The sequence below is a fragment of the Molothrus ater genome, chromosome 6, assembly GCF_012460135.2.
Source record: "Molothrus ater isolate BHLD 08-10-18 breed brown headed cowbird chromosome 6, BPBGC_Mater_1.1, whole genome shotgun sequence".
Taxonomy (NCBI): domain Eukaryota; kingdom Metazoa; phylum Chordata; class Aves; order Passeriformes; family Icteridae; genus Molothrus; species Molothrus ater.
This window is the reverse complement of record NC_050483.2, coordinates 30,244,352-30,260,277: the sequence shown is the minus strand read 5'-3', so window position 1 is coordinate 30,260,277 and position 15,926 is coordinate 30,244,352. Positions and strand designations below refer to the sequence as shown.

General features: G+C 37.0%; 1 protein-coding gene across 25 annotated transcripts in view; it reads left to right on the top strand.

Annotated features, from left to right (window-relative positions):
* The window catches only part of GPHN (gephyrin), a 269,940-nt gene that overhangs the window by 154,115 nt on the left and 99,899 nt on the right, over positions 1-15,926 (top strand). For all 25 annotated transcript variants that reach the window (XM_036383547.2, XM_036383538.2, XM_036383545.2 and 22 more), the window contains 2 exons: positions 12,674-12,768; positions 14,976-15,042. In XM_036383547.2, the coding sequence (XP_036239440.1) occupies positions 12,674-12,768; positions 14,976-15,042 (162 nt within the window). The remainder of the gene's footprint in view (positions 1-12,673; positions 12,769-14,975; positions 15,043-15,926) is intronic.

The window sequence follows — 15,926 nt, the reverse complement described above, 5'->3', positions numbered from 1 at the left end:
GGAAGGGAGGAGGAATATTCCCTCTAGCACTGTGGGGCTGCAGGATACTACTAGAATTCACCTCTTATCCCAAGAAACAGAAGTAATTTGTTAGTGTATCATTTCAGTTATTTTTAATGTAGGGTTTTTTAAAATTAATATTACCTCAAATACGCAGGGATTTTTTTAAATAATATTTGAGTTACATGAGTTTTAAAACAGAAAAGAAGCAGAAACTGGAGAAAAATAAACACTGAGATTTTTCTTGAATGCATGGAATTTGCTTCACTGAAAATTATACTACGGCAGAACTGATGCAGTGCTGTCTTAGGCAGCTTCACTGTAACATGTCAAGTTAAATCAGTTTTCTGCCTGGCACAAATATTCAAATTAGTTCTAAAAGAATCTGTGGTAAGTTGAAAGAATAAATTTTAGGTTTTGTCTTATAAATGAGTCAACATTTGGTTAGAGAAAAGTTTGATTTTGTCTTTTTTTTTTTTAATAGGGGTTTTGGGGAGGTTTTTTTGGTCTTTTGTCCTTCTTATTTTCGGTGGGGTGGGGGGTTGAAATTATTCTTTAACCTATCCTGTGCTGATTTTCTACTAAAAATTAGCTTCTAAAACAGTTGTGAGCAGTATGAGTCTTTCCAGCTCACAGAGTTTTCCTTTCCAGAATAACTAAATTTCCTGTTATCAGCCCAATTTTATTTCTGTTTTATTCCTCTTTTTTCAGACTCTTTTCCTTCCTTATTATCTCTGATAAAAACCCTGTTACAGTTCTCATAGTCATTTCCTGAACTAAAATATCTAAATCTTGCAAATTATTTATCAGGAGAGTGTTTGTTGTATATTCTCTTTACTTCAATGCATTTTTTAATTGCTATTTATTTTTTTACAGTTCACTTTCTTTATTTTTCTCTGTTTTCTAAAGGTATCTTTTCTGATGATAGCAACATTGCAGTCTCTAAGCAACTAATTTCTTCAGTTGTTTCTGAGAAGAAAACAAATTCCTAACTAACACAGGTCTTTTGCACTCAAAAAGAGAGAGATAAATGGTTATTTTTCTACCTTGGGATTTCCAGAAGGTGTTTCACTCCCTTGATCCATTTAATCACTGCCTTCACTTTCAGTTGATGTTTTCCACTCTTAAAAATAATGCGTCTGACAGTGACTTGTGTCAACTTGGAGTTCAGATTTTATAATGTGTGTATGTTGCTTCTGGATTCAGATTGAAAAGTTTATTTTGGTAATTTTAGACAAGAATGCTTTGAATGATACATGTTGTGCTGAAGAACATACATGCCTTTTCCTTCATGCTTGTCATCACTGACACAGGCTTTTGCTGTTGCAATTAATTGATACAAAGTTCCAGTGTCTTTCTGATGTTACCTCTTAACTTAGTTGGCCTATAGCTTTTGTTGGAAAAGTGAGGGGATGATGTTGCATTTAGAGTATAAAAATTTGTCAGCAGATCAGTCCCTTGTTTCCTTGCTAGAGATCAAGAGGGTGTAGGTGCAGTCAGCTTAACTCTCTGACTGCAGCCAATGTGGCACTTTAAGTCTGGTCACATTCAGTAAGAGCTTTCATGAGCACAGATTCACAGATAGTGTAGCTCATTAAAGCAGCATGTTATACATTCTTGTTAGAGTGACTATAATAGATGCACTAGATCTACAAAATGTAAGCATATAGTGCTATGTATAACTCTTCACATGTAATGTCCAAGGCAGGCAGAGGCACAAATCTTACAGAGGTACCCCAGCTCTGGCAAGGAAGAGAGGAGCAAGCCTGTTGACTTGTCTGCAAAATGGGATCATGTTCTCATCCTTTGCCTCTGAAAGAGGATTTCAAATGTAGAATAGATACTTTGGGGAGAAGTGGAGATATCCTGTTGCTGCTTTCATCAATGGTGAGGGGCAGCTGTTTGTATATAAAGGCAGGGTTTTGCACCCCTAGCAGCAGGCCATCATGCCCACATCAATTCCTTCACCACACATCTCACAGCATCTCCCCTGGCTTTAGACCTTATTCGTACAGATGCAAGTGCAGAGTAATGCATCGGTGACTGTTGCAGATTGTTCCCTCCCATACATTTTGTTGCTCTTCTGCTCAGGCAGGTTTTAGATTCAGCCTGGAGAAGAGAAGGCTTCAGGGAGGCCCTATTGCATTCTTTCAGGACATAAAGGGGGAAGGACAAGGAGAAATTATCTTAAACTGAAGGTGGGTGGATTTAGATATTAGGAAGAAATTCCTTACTGTGGGGGTGATGAGGCACTAGCACAGCTTGCACAGAGGAGTATGGGTGCCCCATCCCTGGAAGTGTTCAAGGTCAGGCTCAATGGGGCTGTGAACAGCTTGATCAAGTTGAAGATATCCTTGCTTATTTCAGGGCAGATTGGACTTAAATGGCCTTTAAAAGACCCCTCCCAACTCAGACTATTCTATGACTTGCTGGAGCTTCTTTCACTTCATTTGGGAGTTTAATGAAGTCAGATCTAAATAATTGTTTGGAAATTTTATCTGAGACTGCACCAAAGCTTTCGTTTGATTCAGCCTTTGCTGCTCTCATGGAACGTCATAGCAACAGTAATCAATCTTTTTCACCTTCATTGGTTGCTTTCAATAAATATTTGTACACCTTTATTAGGCTTTCTTCTTGCAACCTTTCTGCAGATAGACTGAGTGAGTAGTAAATAAGCTATGTTTTGTGTAATGTTGCAATCACATACATCATTCATTCCAGTGAACTAACCATTATCACATTCAAGTGGGAGATTTTGTAGATTTCAAAGCTGAATGAAACCTATGTGTTACACCTTTAATTTTGGCTGAATTTTTGGCCTACACCTCCCTTTTTAAGAGTGAAAAATTGTTGGTTTATTGTTACTTTCTACTATAAGCTGACCAGTTCTTCCTTTGAGGCCAAGTAATGCTTAGGTATCCAGTGGATACAGAATTAATCCATGAACAGCAAGGCTTAACACTATGGTGTCTTTCAAACTCTTTTACAATTCATCCATATTTTACTGATTTCTGCTGGTCAGCATTGGACATTCCTGGAAAAAGAACAGAGAAGGGCATGAAATTCTTTTAGATGTGTTTGTCTCCTAGGGATCTAATTTCCTGCAGAATCTTAATGAGAAGCTGCTGTTAAATCGCCATCATTCTTTACAGGAAAGAGAGAGTAGAATTTTCCTTTGACTTCAAGGTTAGCAAAGATGGATTTTTCCAGTCTAGATAGAACTGTGGGATTTTCTCAATAGCTTTTACACTGTTTAGACAGTCTAATATTTTTCCTAGAAATATTTTGTGTCTTTGTTTATTTTCATTTTATCTTTTCTTTTAAAGAAAGATGATTATTTAGGATGTAATTTGTTTCATCAGAAACAAAGTGTTGGGCAGCTAACCTTGGGTGCATTTGATTTCTGTGTTATTCTGAATTATGGTCTTGCATCACCCATATAATTTATACAGAAATACTGTCTGATTTTTCACTTGAGTTAGTCTGCCTAGAGGTGTGAGGTTAGTAGTTGCTGTACACTTAGCATGAGCACATTCGCTGTGGTAGTGAGATGCTTAACATTCAGTGCAGGAGTCCTGGGTACATTTTGAGTAACAGAGCAAGAACTAACTTGTTCACTGTGCCCATCCAAGAATCTCTTTCGCCTTGCGTTTCTTAAAAGCTACTGCCTTTTCTCAGTGATCCACTCACACTGCTAGTGTAAAAATCTGTGTGCTGAAAAAGTTTGGACTTGGGGAATTTTATTAAAAAGCAAAAAGATTTTTCTGCACAACATGGTCTGCTGCTTCAAGCACAGCAGAAAAGTATGTGAGGGGAGGTGCTTATATACCTGTGTTGCTATATCTATATTAATGAAAAATTGTGTATGGTATAGGAATCCTGAGGGTTTCAAAATTGAGTTCTGCAGCTGGGAAGTAAACTGGCAGAATTTTTCTATACAGTGCAAAGTTGTAATAATGTGAAAGCGTTGCTCTGTCTCAGCTGAGTAGTGTCAATAAATGATTCAACTGGTTTTACCTAATGCATGAAAGATGTTTTAACATCTTTTAAAACTGAAAAAAACTGGTATTTTGGAAATGTGCATAGTAAACATCTTAGGGACAGTGCAACAGAGAGAATATATTCTACACTGGGGGTTTTGTGTATATATATATATATAGTTACCTATTACTATAAACTACTGTAGGCCATTAATTAAACAGTACAATTCCAGAGGAAAAGGTAAACTTGATATATTTAATATTCCTCACTCAATATAGATTAGGAATTCTACTGTCTTTCACTTTAGTGCTCTGTGCTACAGCGGTCTCAACAAAACAATTTGAGAAACTACAATTGTTTCAATTGTTTCCATGAGAATCTTGGAGGTAAAAAATGTGACTTGTGCCAGAAGTTAAAATAGTCCTATATAGGAAATCATTTGACAGAATGCACAGTAGGTCACAGTAGGCTTTCAAAATGTATTTGCTTGTTCAGTTCTAATGAAAGTGTCATTTGCTTGTGCCAAAACTGACAACTGCTCAGACTCTGAACCCATGAATTGCATAACTGGATGTCACAAAAGAATAATTTCTATGAATTTTTAAGTTATCGCAAAAGTTCTTTAAAGTTGCTGTTATTAGAGATGCTTTATCATTTACTTGGGGAGTAAAGATACTGGTGTAAGAGAACCTTAAGAGAAAGTATTCTTTTGTAGTTCTTCTGTTGCTATGGTGTATTCCTGAAAAGTTATCACTCATTAGTCTGCCCTTTGTAGTGCAGAAGGTGTTTTTAGAAAGGGTTGTTTTTATTAAATCTTCAACATTGAAGATTTGAGATCTCAAAGTGTTTGGAGGAGCTACTTAAACTGTGGAAGAATTTGACTGAAGTTTCAGAAGTGCAAGTGTTTTGAATGCCATATTTGTTCTTGGCAAAAGGTAGCAAATGTTAGGAAACATCAGACGAGATCCTTGAAAGAGAAGAGTTTCACATTTCAATTTCAGTAACTAGTATGCTTGAGCTAAAACATTGCAAAATTATTTATTTATAGAAGTGCAATTGCAAGTTAAAACTTCTGGTTCTTACTTCTTTTCTGGTTAATTGCTGAGTATACTTCCCAAACCACAAATACACCCACTCTTCCCATATAGAAGAATCTAAGTTTGGCACTAGTTTTGAAATGAAGTTGGCTGTAGCCTGACTCCACTGTAGTATAGAAATATAGTCTAGAAGATAGTACACATAACCAGAAACACTGTCTAGGGTATATTTTTATGAGACAGTGTTTTCTAGCTGTTATTCTATTAGTTAAAGCTCATTATGTTGTCACTTCAGTCATGTAGAATTCTTATTGGCATAGTGTAGATACCCATGCTTATTTCTCTCATTTGTGCTGCATGAGTTTGTTTTCCAGAGAACAAAATCTTTGACTTCTCATGTTTTGTTCCTTTTCTTCAAATTTTAGAGAATTGTTAAAAGGTTGGGCTGGATTTCCTTTTTTATATTAATACAAAGCAGTTTGAAATAACTGAGGGAAAACTTAAAATAATAGTAATTATTAACACATAACATTTTAACAGAGTTTTGGAATAGCAGAATAGTTTTATTGTCATTACCAGGATGTCTTCAGCTATACTAGTTTTGCTGGACAGAAAGGGATTTGTTCTTGCACAAAGTGGAGTTGCAGTGGGAAGCACAGCAGTTTGCACATAGAAAGAGGGCTGGAAGAGGGAGCAGACACCTGGCCCTTCTTTGTACAAAGGGCAGGCTTGTTTCCAGCTGTTGTTCTACCAAGCTCCTCCTGACGTCCCCACCACTGTAAATACTCTGCCTTTTGAGGCTGGCCTAACACACCCCTTTGGACAGCTGTAATGTACTGCATGTGGTGGTCTGTGTCCAACTCTGTACAGCCAAAATGCATTCCTTACAGTACAGAAAAGCACTTAGTGTCTTGTTTGTTTAGCAGCTACTACAAATGATTGTTCTAGTGGGTTTATGACAATGTATGGGGATAGGCAGTATCATAAAATTAAGATCAGTTTTTATGGTGTAAATATTTTATACACATTTCAGATCTTAAAACTTTGTTTAGCAATCGGGAATAAAAAGGTATTATTGCCACAATATATATTAGAAGTGATATTTAGAAAATGTGCATGGTTGGATACATCAATTTCATTAACACTTCAATCACACAAATGGGGCAAGCAAATCACTGATCTATGAAGTTTATATAAATCATATGCAATCAGGTTTAGCTAAAAATTTAGATCTAGATCTGCAGAAGTGGGCGAATAATTTACAAATTCCACAAGGTTGCTTTTTCTAGCATATTAATTTAAATTTTAAGCTTCTCTGTAGCGTATAAATGGTGAAGCATCTTCCCCCAAATGTTTTGCAAGCTTTTTTCTTTGTAAAAAAGAAACTGAGTGTTATCAAGTAAATATTTTAATGAGTTTGATTTCAATTGAAGAAAACAAGGACTTTTAAGGAAAGCTACAATGAACGCTAAGATTTTTTATTAATTAATATACACTTTATTTGATGATAATGATACTAATAATAATTTGTTTATAAAAGTAATTATTATTGGAATCCAGCTATTGGGAATTAAATATATTCATGGCTTGGTCATGCATAAATCATTGAGGTACCTGTATTTGCCACTTGTTTTTTGTGGTCATCTCCACAGTGGAAGTGTTCTGACAGACTCGTTTGCTGATACCAGTCTATAAAGAAGGCAGACACTGAATTAGCTTCTGGCACTTGGGTCTCTGCCACAGGCATTAGGCTGCAATAAATGGTACGGTGGGTCCCAGTGGAAGGAGTGAGAGAATTCAGAGGAGGCAGTTTGCAGGCAGAGGGAGTCATGGATATGACTGCGAGAAATAGAGAAAACCGAGTCTGTATTTAATCTAACAGTAGTTACTGCTGTGACATTTTTGTTCCTTGCACCGATACGTTTTGTAGGGTCATTCTGTGATGTTTAGGTTCTGGGTGGCAGCAGAATCACTGCAGATGTGTTGAAAGGGCAAGCAGCATTCTTGTGCTGCAGAATTATTGTCAGTGGAAATGTGTTATTACTGTGTGGAGGTACACCAGTTTGTAGAGTTCAGTTTTAGCTGGCTACATTAATCAGGATCCAATCAACTTTGGATGTTTGTAGATTTGAGCTGGGAGAAGAAAAGGTAAAAGAAAATGGAATCGTCAGTAGCAGAGAAGTATGTATCAAGTTTATCACTGGTAAGAGGGAAAGGCACTAGGGTAAACATGTCTAATAGGATTAGACATGTTTTGTTTTCTTTTATGCAAAAAAAATCTACAAAAGTCTGAGAGTGCTCTTAGTATGTGTCTATAGACTCATGTGTGTAGACATAGCTGCATTTAACATCAAAAATTCCCAACAAGGACTTACCAGTCTCAGTATGAGTTTCTTAAATTCATAGTAAAGTAAAAATTGGCAAAGCTGGCATGGCTCACTGCATGAGGAGGAACAAACACATGCATCAGGGTTAGCACTGTCCCCATGTCTGCCTAGTCACCACCAGTCATCCGGTGAGCCCAAACACAGCAACCACTTTAGCCTTACTCTTTAGCATTATATTTTTATAAACCTACTTGATTTTGGTTGTTTTTCAGCACTAGCATTTGTGATCAGTTTCATCCATTTGTCAAGATAACTGAGCAATTGGCCAAAGAAATTTAATTTTGGAAAACATCAAAGACTGCGAATCCTATCATGCCTTATCCATAAAAAAAAGATACTGAAAATCACCATACATGTTATTGGTGGCAAAGAACAGGAAGAATTCAAGGAAAGACAGCATAATGGTCAAACTGAGATGAGTTAAAATCCTTATCCAAAAAACTTTCCAATGTATTGAAAGAAGCCAACTGCTGAAACCTGTATTTCTTATTGTTCATGGAGAAGAAATAGATTAGTAGTTTTTTGGTGAGAAGCTCTGATCAATCTAGCTCCATGTAAGCTCTGTTTTCTTCCTGCCAAATAAGACTAGGAAAGTAGACAATAAGCTGAAATAGCTGATTTGTGAACAAAAATTACTGGTACCTGTGTTGTCTCCAGCAGAGGAATTCTGAATAACTTTGAAGAAGGTATCTTATCTCCAGGCTAAGAGATGCAATTTTTATTCCTAAGTGCACACAGACGTGACCGACCCTTTTGTTGCATATTTGACTGATCTATCTCTCTAGTTTTTCTTTGCTCTTCTGTGGTCCGTGAGGTCTGTGGCAGAGGTTATATAGGTATTTCTTTGGTAAAGCCCTTCCAAGATTTCAGCTTTCAGTGGAAAGCTCAAATAAATAATTAAATCCTATTGATGCTAATGCTGTAGTCTGTTAAATATAAGTTATCTGCAAATTTGTCCATTAATTTTCATTTACAGCTCTATTATATACTATGCAGAGTCATAGATTTTAACTTGTTCAACAGAAATAATATTTTCCAAGAGGCAGTTTCTGTCATCTTAATTTAATTGAATTTATTATGATTTCTAAGTCTCATATTTGCATTTTAGTTGAAGAAGTAAAACTATATTACTGCCTAAAACCAGCTGAAGTTTATATGAAATGTCTCAGATAATTGCTTACTATTGAGGTCAACTTCTGCTATGCTTAATACCTGAAAGACAAAGATAAGGAGTTTCTGAACATTTCCAGAAGAGTAGTCCTAGGTCTTTTAATTAAATCAGTCTGCATTAGGTATATCCTCCAACAACTGCCTGGGAGGATTTCCACAGGTTAGAAGCTGAACTAACAATTTATGTGGAGGTAAAGAAAGGCAGTGAAGCAGCAGAGAACTCTGTGAAACCAATTGGCAGTGAGCCATCTGTTAAGCAACCGCAACTACGTCAAAGATATCTAAAAATATACCAGTTGGTTTGGGAACATAATGCCCTAACTCCAATAAAAAGGCACTTTGTAAACAATCAAAAATGTGCTTTAAAATCAATTGCATTTATTCATATAGCAATGAAATATAAGAAGTACTGCTCTCATAGATGTTCTTAGTAAATCCTAAATAATTAAATTGTTTGTCCCTACTTCTCCTTTTTGGAGTGGAAACTAGCATTTTATTTCAATCCCATTGTCTCTCTCTGTGGCTCCCCCACGTCCTGACACTTCTGTTATGTCTTGTCTTCCCATTTTGCTTCTCCTGAGTTTCTCCCTCATCTATTTTCTGTCAAAGCTGCCTTCGGCAGTCTTTCTTTGTAGAACCATAGAATGGTTTGGGTTTGAAGGAAACTTAAAAATTCTCAGTTTCTAACCTCCTTGCTGTTCTCCATCCCATTCACTTCATTCACTTGCCTTCACATTATTCTCATATCTCCCCTTCTGAGAATCCTACTGCTTGGATTTCCTGCAATTCTGCCTTTCTACTTTAGATTCCTTCTTCCCACATTCCCTTGTCCTATCTAAACTACAAACCTTGCCTTTCTTTGCAACCTCCCAGCTGGACTTTCTGCATTTGTCTTTCTCCTGAGCTCTGGCTTTTACTTTCAAGTACTTTTGTTTCTGTGGAACCCCTCTCTTCCACCTCCCTCCTATGTGGACCTGTTTTCTTTGCACTATCATCATGTCCATCAGAAACTGAGGACGCTTTTTGGTATCATTTTAGTGTTTTATGCAGTTTTGCTCCAGTATTTTCCACCTACCTGAGTCACCAGCCTCAGGTCCAAGAATCAATGTAAAGCTTCAGTCCTGATTAAGACATCAGTGTGACAGCTCTGAACGAAACATCATTTTTTCCTGCATCTGCCCAACAGTGTCATCACTGCTGTTGTAAGAGAGCTGAGGGCAACAGCCTTGATCTGTGATTCATCCTGTGCCAACACTATAGCCCCCTGCAGCGTGCAACAGCTGACTGATGGTGAGACCACCAACAAAAAAATTGCCCTTGAAACAAGATTGAACAGCCTTAATTCAGCCTTGCTACAGTACTGGTAAAATGTGATGGTGCTGAGTCTTTAATTCCTTAATAGTTTCTGTGGAGGCAGGTGTTGGTACCCAGCAGTTAACTCCTGAACTGGACACACATGAAAATCTAGATTTGACATCTCTCTTCCACCCTTCCTTCAAGCAAAAAATACTGAAAAAAGTATGAGAAAACCTGGCCACTGGGACTTTGGTACCTTGTTAGGTGAAATAAAAAGTTGTAAGAGATTGCAGCATTGCAGATTTCATTCATATACATACAGCAAATTTAGAGTCTGCTTCTCAGTGTGATGGTGATTTCAGCTCCTGTTCAGGGCACATGTTAAGTCATGTTATTTAAGGACATCCCAGAAGTGGACTATACAGTGCCTAATTTCAAGAGCAGATGTCACTGTGACAGTGGTTTACTTAGCAGCAGCTTTTTTTGGTTACATCTATCCAGTCCAGTCAGCCTGTAAACATGAAAACAGGAAACATTTCCTTGTTTGTGGAGGTCCATCAGTAATAAACATAAGCATATATATTTTGAAACAACTATTTTTAGAAACTTGTGTTGAGGATCGTACTGCTGCTTGGACTTCATGCCCTTTCAGATTTTGTTGCTTAGTCTATACATTTTTAATAATCACATTGCCTGCTAGCAGTGACATTTTGTGAAGGTCATTTTTCTTATGAAGTTGGAGAATGGACTTGAATTTCATTGAAGGAATCCCTGAGCTGCAGGATCATTGTTCATGGACTGTCTTGCATCTTGTACTACCTTTGAAGCCTGCTTAGAATTTTAACTAATGATATCTTCAAAGTGTTGCTGTGCTCAAGGGCAGAAAATAAATCTCAAAATGCACTTTATATTTAAAAACAGTTTTGAATAGCTGTGAAGCATGGTATTAACTGAAATGAAAAGGCATAGATACAGTCTTGCTATGTATGCACACTCAGAGAATTCCATGTTTCACTAACCTTTTTCATGGTCAGCAAAGTGTCTCTTCACCATTGCAATGCCTTTATCTTCTATATTATAAAAATCATTAGGTCTATGGATGTCTTAAGAATTTTTATTGTAATTGATGATTTCATACCTCAGCAGGTATGAAATCTTAAGGTAATCTCTCTCCATGGAGGAGTTTTATTTTTGTCTACATCATTCCAAGCTCACTACTTCTTATTTTCCCTGTGTAAAGTCACTGAGTTGTATTTATATGACTTTTCTGTTTCTGCATAGAGGATGGCAGATCCAAAAACCAACATGCTATGCTTGAAATACAGGAGGCTGTGGTGTCAGCTACTAAATTATAATTGCTTGGTTTTTATAAACCAAAGTTCCAGCTTCCCATAACTGAGCACACAAGTTTGTTTATTAATAGAGCACTCAAAGGTTTACATGGTAGCACTGTGTGATGTCTTCTAATACTGATATTAATTTCTAATTAATTAATATTCTGATATTCCTTTAAAAATGTCAAAAGCTAGTGATTGTGTCTGAGAATATGGCCATTTGAATGTCTGTACTCTTGATGGATTTTTTTTCTGTTTCATGTAAGAACGCTTACATGTGTAAGCGTCCTTCTTTAAGGGACGCTGTTGGGTTAATTCTGTCATTTTCCTTCTCTAGTGCTTTAGTTTTCTATTTGGAAACTCAGAGCTTACAAAAGTACAAGTATGTGATTTATAATTGAATCTTTCCTACAAAATAATTTGCCTTGGTTTTTTCTATATCAAACTGCAAAGAAAATTCAGCTTATTCAGGGTGTCCTTATAGTTAAGATGTTCTTTTCTGTTTCTGTTTTGATAGTTGTACCATTAAAGCATTGTAGTTTGGCTGTGTGTTCTACCATGGATTTCACAGTTTTATCACTATTGCTATCAATTTAGTTGTGCTGAATAAGTTAGAATCTTGTTTCAGAGTGTGAAGCAATGTGATCCACTGAACAGCAGCTACTGTGGGGGAAATGAAGAGAGGGATAGGGCTGTAACCTGTCTTTAAGATGTTGTGTCCTAAGTTAGATGTTGGTAGACTGGACATATTGTGTATTTGAGAAAATTTCTGTTAGGAAGTAAGGACAGAAGGTTATGCATGATTTTAGATCTGATTCCCTGTTTGGGAAAAGGATAAAAAGACAAGAATTTTCAGACTGCTTCCAGACTTTCCAATGCTCACTGTGTATGGACTGCTTATGAGTAAAAGCCACCAGCCTGTTTGGAACTGCTGTTTTGCTGACATGATCAAAAGGGAAGGCCTCAGCCTCTGGCCATTATCATTACCATTTGACTATTTTCCTGCCTGCCTGCTACATGGGCTTCCCTTTGCAAATTTTTTTTTGTATCTTCTGCGCAGACTGATTCATCCTTCTCATGCCTGGGAAAATCTCAACAGGAAAATGCACAAGATTGATGAGGAAGAGAAGGCAGTTACATTCTTTGTTTATTCTCAAAGTCTTTCCTTTCTGTTGGAGGCTGTTGTTATTTCTGTGGTGTTGATTAACACTTTTCATATTTATAGGGTACTGACTTTTCATAACTTTCTGTAGGAATCTTCACAGTGCTGCTAACAGTCCTTCATCCCAGCTCCTTGCTTTTACACAACCAAAAGAAAACTCTATAGAATGTTTCAGTTGAGAATTTAGCAACAGCATTTCTTGGCAGAAAAAAATGAGATGTTCCTACTTAATTTTTAGCTGGTTTTTCATTTTTGCCTTATCCTTCCACGTGTTCACTCAGTTTGCTATTTAATCTTTGATTGCAGGCCACTAAAGAAGTAATAGAGCGAGAAGCCCCGGGGATGGCCCTGGCAATGCTGATGGGATCACTTAATGTTACACCTCTGGGCATGCTCTCTAGGTAAGGCTGCTTCCTTCAAAATATGAGAGGTGAACTCTTTCCACAGAATTGCTTATTGTTATCCAATGACTGAGCAGAAATCATTGAACACTATCATTGTTATCAAGACCAGAAGTCTTAACTTCAGAGAAGGGGCCAAATTCAAATAATGGTAATTGCACTGTCTCATTAAATTCCCTTTGTTGTCTGTATTAGAGACTGTATCCTCTTGTATTTTCTGTGCCAGGTAATTTGTAATATTGATGCACACTCTTAAATAGCTGCCTTTTCATTTTAGAACTGTTGCATTTTGAGGTGAGTGAAGAATTTTTCTGTGTGTGTTGTTCATCAAGTATTAAAATGCTTTATTTGGCAAAAAAAATCCCTTTGGTAAAGACAAATGATTTGTACTACCCTAGCTCTGGAGGAATACTGTTAATTTAGCTCTCAAAGTCCCTGCAATGCATGCACAATCTGTGTGGTTTTGTTGAAAGCGCACGTGATACTTTTGCCAGCGATGCCGTTCCTAAGCACTTTTACTTTTGCACACTCTCTTGAGAATTTTTGACAGCTCCATTTCTCTCTTGAGCCACTAGGTCTGATTATTGGCAGCTGAAATTTGAGTTTCGGGCTGCTGGTTTATTCCTTTTTTGATTATTGGTTGGTTGTACTGGACATTTAGCTTATATCGCTCAAAAAAATATTTAAAGCAGAGTAGGAGAGCCAAGAAGATGACTACTAAAGGAGCTGTCTGCCAAACACAATTCCACTATTCCATTTTTATCCCTCTGTGGACAGTCCTTATTTCCTTTGTTTTAAGTCTGCCATAAACTGTAACCCACGTATGGGATTTGCTGGATTGAGTTTGTACTCTGTAAACTTGACTACTGCAACAGGAGTAAATGAACACATTTCTTTAATTTAGGCTGGTCTCTGCTGCAGTAGAGATTCCTCAGCTGAATTCTTTCTAAACTGGGGATACATCTTGTGAAAGAAGGCAATATGAGAAAAGAGAGGCTGGGAGTCAGGCAATACTCAAACTGCCATTTGAAAACAACACTTCAGGCTGGCTTGAGTGTGATATCAAAAGTTCATACAGTGGCACAGAGATGATCTCTGTGCTATTTACTTGTGAGCATTGTGCCAGCTGTCATGGAAATACTTGTTACCCTGCTAAAAAACGCCATGCAACCAATAAATGACATTAATCACTGAAAATTATTTGTATAAGAAAAAATCCAGGGAACTTGGCTACCCAACATGCCATGTCCTTTGGCTCAAAATTTTTGCTAATGCCATACCTGGAAATTATTTTCATTTCTGTTCTGTCTTCACTTATAGTTCAGGTTTTAATTCAATAAAGAGAATGTCCTATAGTTTCTCTAAACTGTAACTTCCATATATTCATGGTTTAGTTTTGTCCTTTTGCATTTTTCTTATACTTATATCCCAGCCCTGGGATTTTCACCTTGGCTTTTTTAAGCCACTCTTTACAAACTCAACACAAAATTCTGTGATTTTGTTTCGGGTTTTTTTTTAATATTTAGCTAAAATGTGGAACAGTCAAACTCTAGCCAACAGAAAACATTCAGCACTTGAGTGTTCAGCCTTAAATCAATACCAAAGGGATTTCTAAAAGACCAAAAAAAAAAAAAATAGAAGCTTCTGTCTTTGATGGTTAGTTTTGTCTTTTCTTGAGGGAGAGGGGAAACTATTAGGAAGAATTATATATGAATTGCATAAATAAAATTTTCACCTAAGAGTAACTTCCTTCTCTGCTTTTCTTATGTTTAATCTTTAAATAGAAGAACCTATTTGAATTAATGCAACAGGCACAACTTAGTATTTTTACCTGGCCAGGGACATAATGTTTGACACAGTCAACTGCACTGCAAAGGAACCATGTGTATGACCAAATAGGGACTATATCTAATAATGTATTGGCACAAGTAAACAGTAGAATTAAGGGAGCTACACAGATCTCAAAAAGATGGAAATCTAGCCAGTGTTTATATATCAAATTAAGGTTAGACCCTGTCAATCTTGTTTTATGCTTCTTCACCTCAGCTTCTCCCAAGTTCTTTCATGAGAACATAATCAGCAAATATATTGGAAATTAAGTTTACAAAATCTGATAAATCAAGAATTTATCTTAAATGCTTTCCTTTTGTTTTGATAGTGGAGATAGTTGCATGCAAGAATTTCAGTCTGTGTTTCTTTCATTTCAGGCCTGTGTGTGGAATCAGAGGGAAAACTCTCATAATTAATCTTCCAGGTAGCAAGAAAGGGTCACAGGTAAGAAACATTCTTACTGATCTGCTAGGAAGGAACTATCATGAGCACTTCTCCTTGTTCCAAATGGTAGAAAGTGTCCACTATAACAAATTTCACCAAAATGAATTGAAATGCATGTTCATGTAAAGTTACCACACCATCACTCCTAGCCAAGGACCATCCCACTCCAATCTGATTGAAGGTGCTGTGTGACCAGGACAACTTTACATGTAGTGCAAGAGGGCACTCACTTGAGCAGGCAGTGAAGAGTCTGATGATCTCTTACACTTTCCCTTTCTTCTCTAATAAGCTGTACCTTGTCTCTGGGTTGTCTCCAGCTTCTAAGAAATCATTCTCTTTTATACAGAAGAGGAATGCATAGTATATGGTAGAACTTACTGGAGCATTTGTGGTTTTGATCAGCAAGAGGGAAGAAAGGGAAATAATGTTTGAGAATGTTTTTTAATCTTCTCTATATGGGTATATCAGACTTTTCACCCTTTATAAAGTTTGTTTTCTTCCTGCGTTTTGCTCTGTTTGGATGGAGAAGTTAGAATTTTTGTCTTTATCCATGCTTTCTGTCTGACTCTATAGCTGAGAGGAAGAGAATTAAACTCCAGCAGGGATTTGTGTGTGTTAGTAAAACTAGATCTTTCACTAATTTCTTTGTAGTTGGCTGCTAGAAAAACAATCTTCTCCACAGAAATAATGGCTGCTAAGCTGAATAGTGATCTGTACAACCTGATACAAGACTGCTGAGGAAGGTCCCCCATCAGTCACAAGAATCTATTTCTTCCAGACTCAGACTACATCTGGCCTTGTTAATAAGTGTCTTTACCTCTGGCCTCTAAGAAATGTGTTCCTGGTACATGTCTGATGAACCTGTAGTACCCAGGCACGGAGCA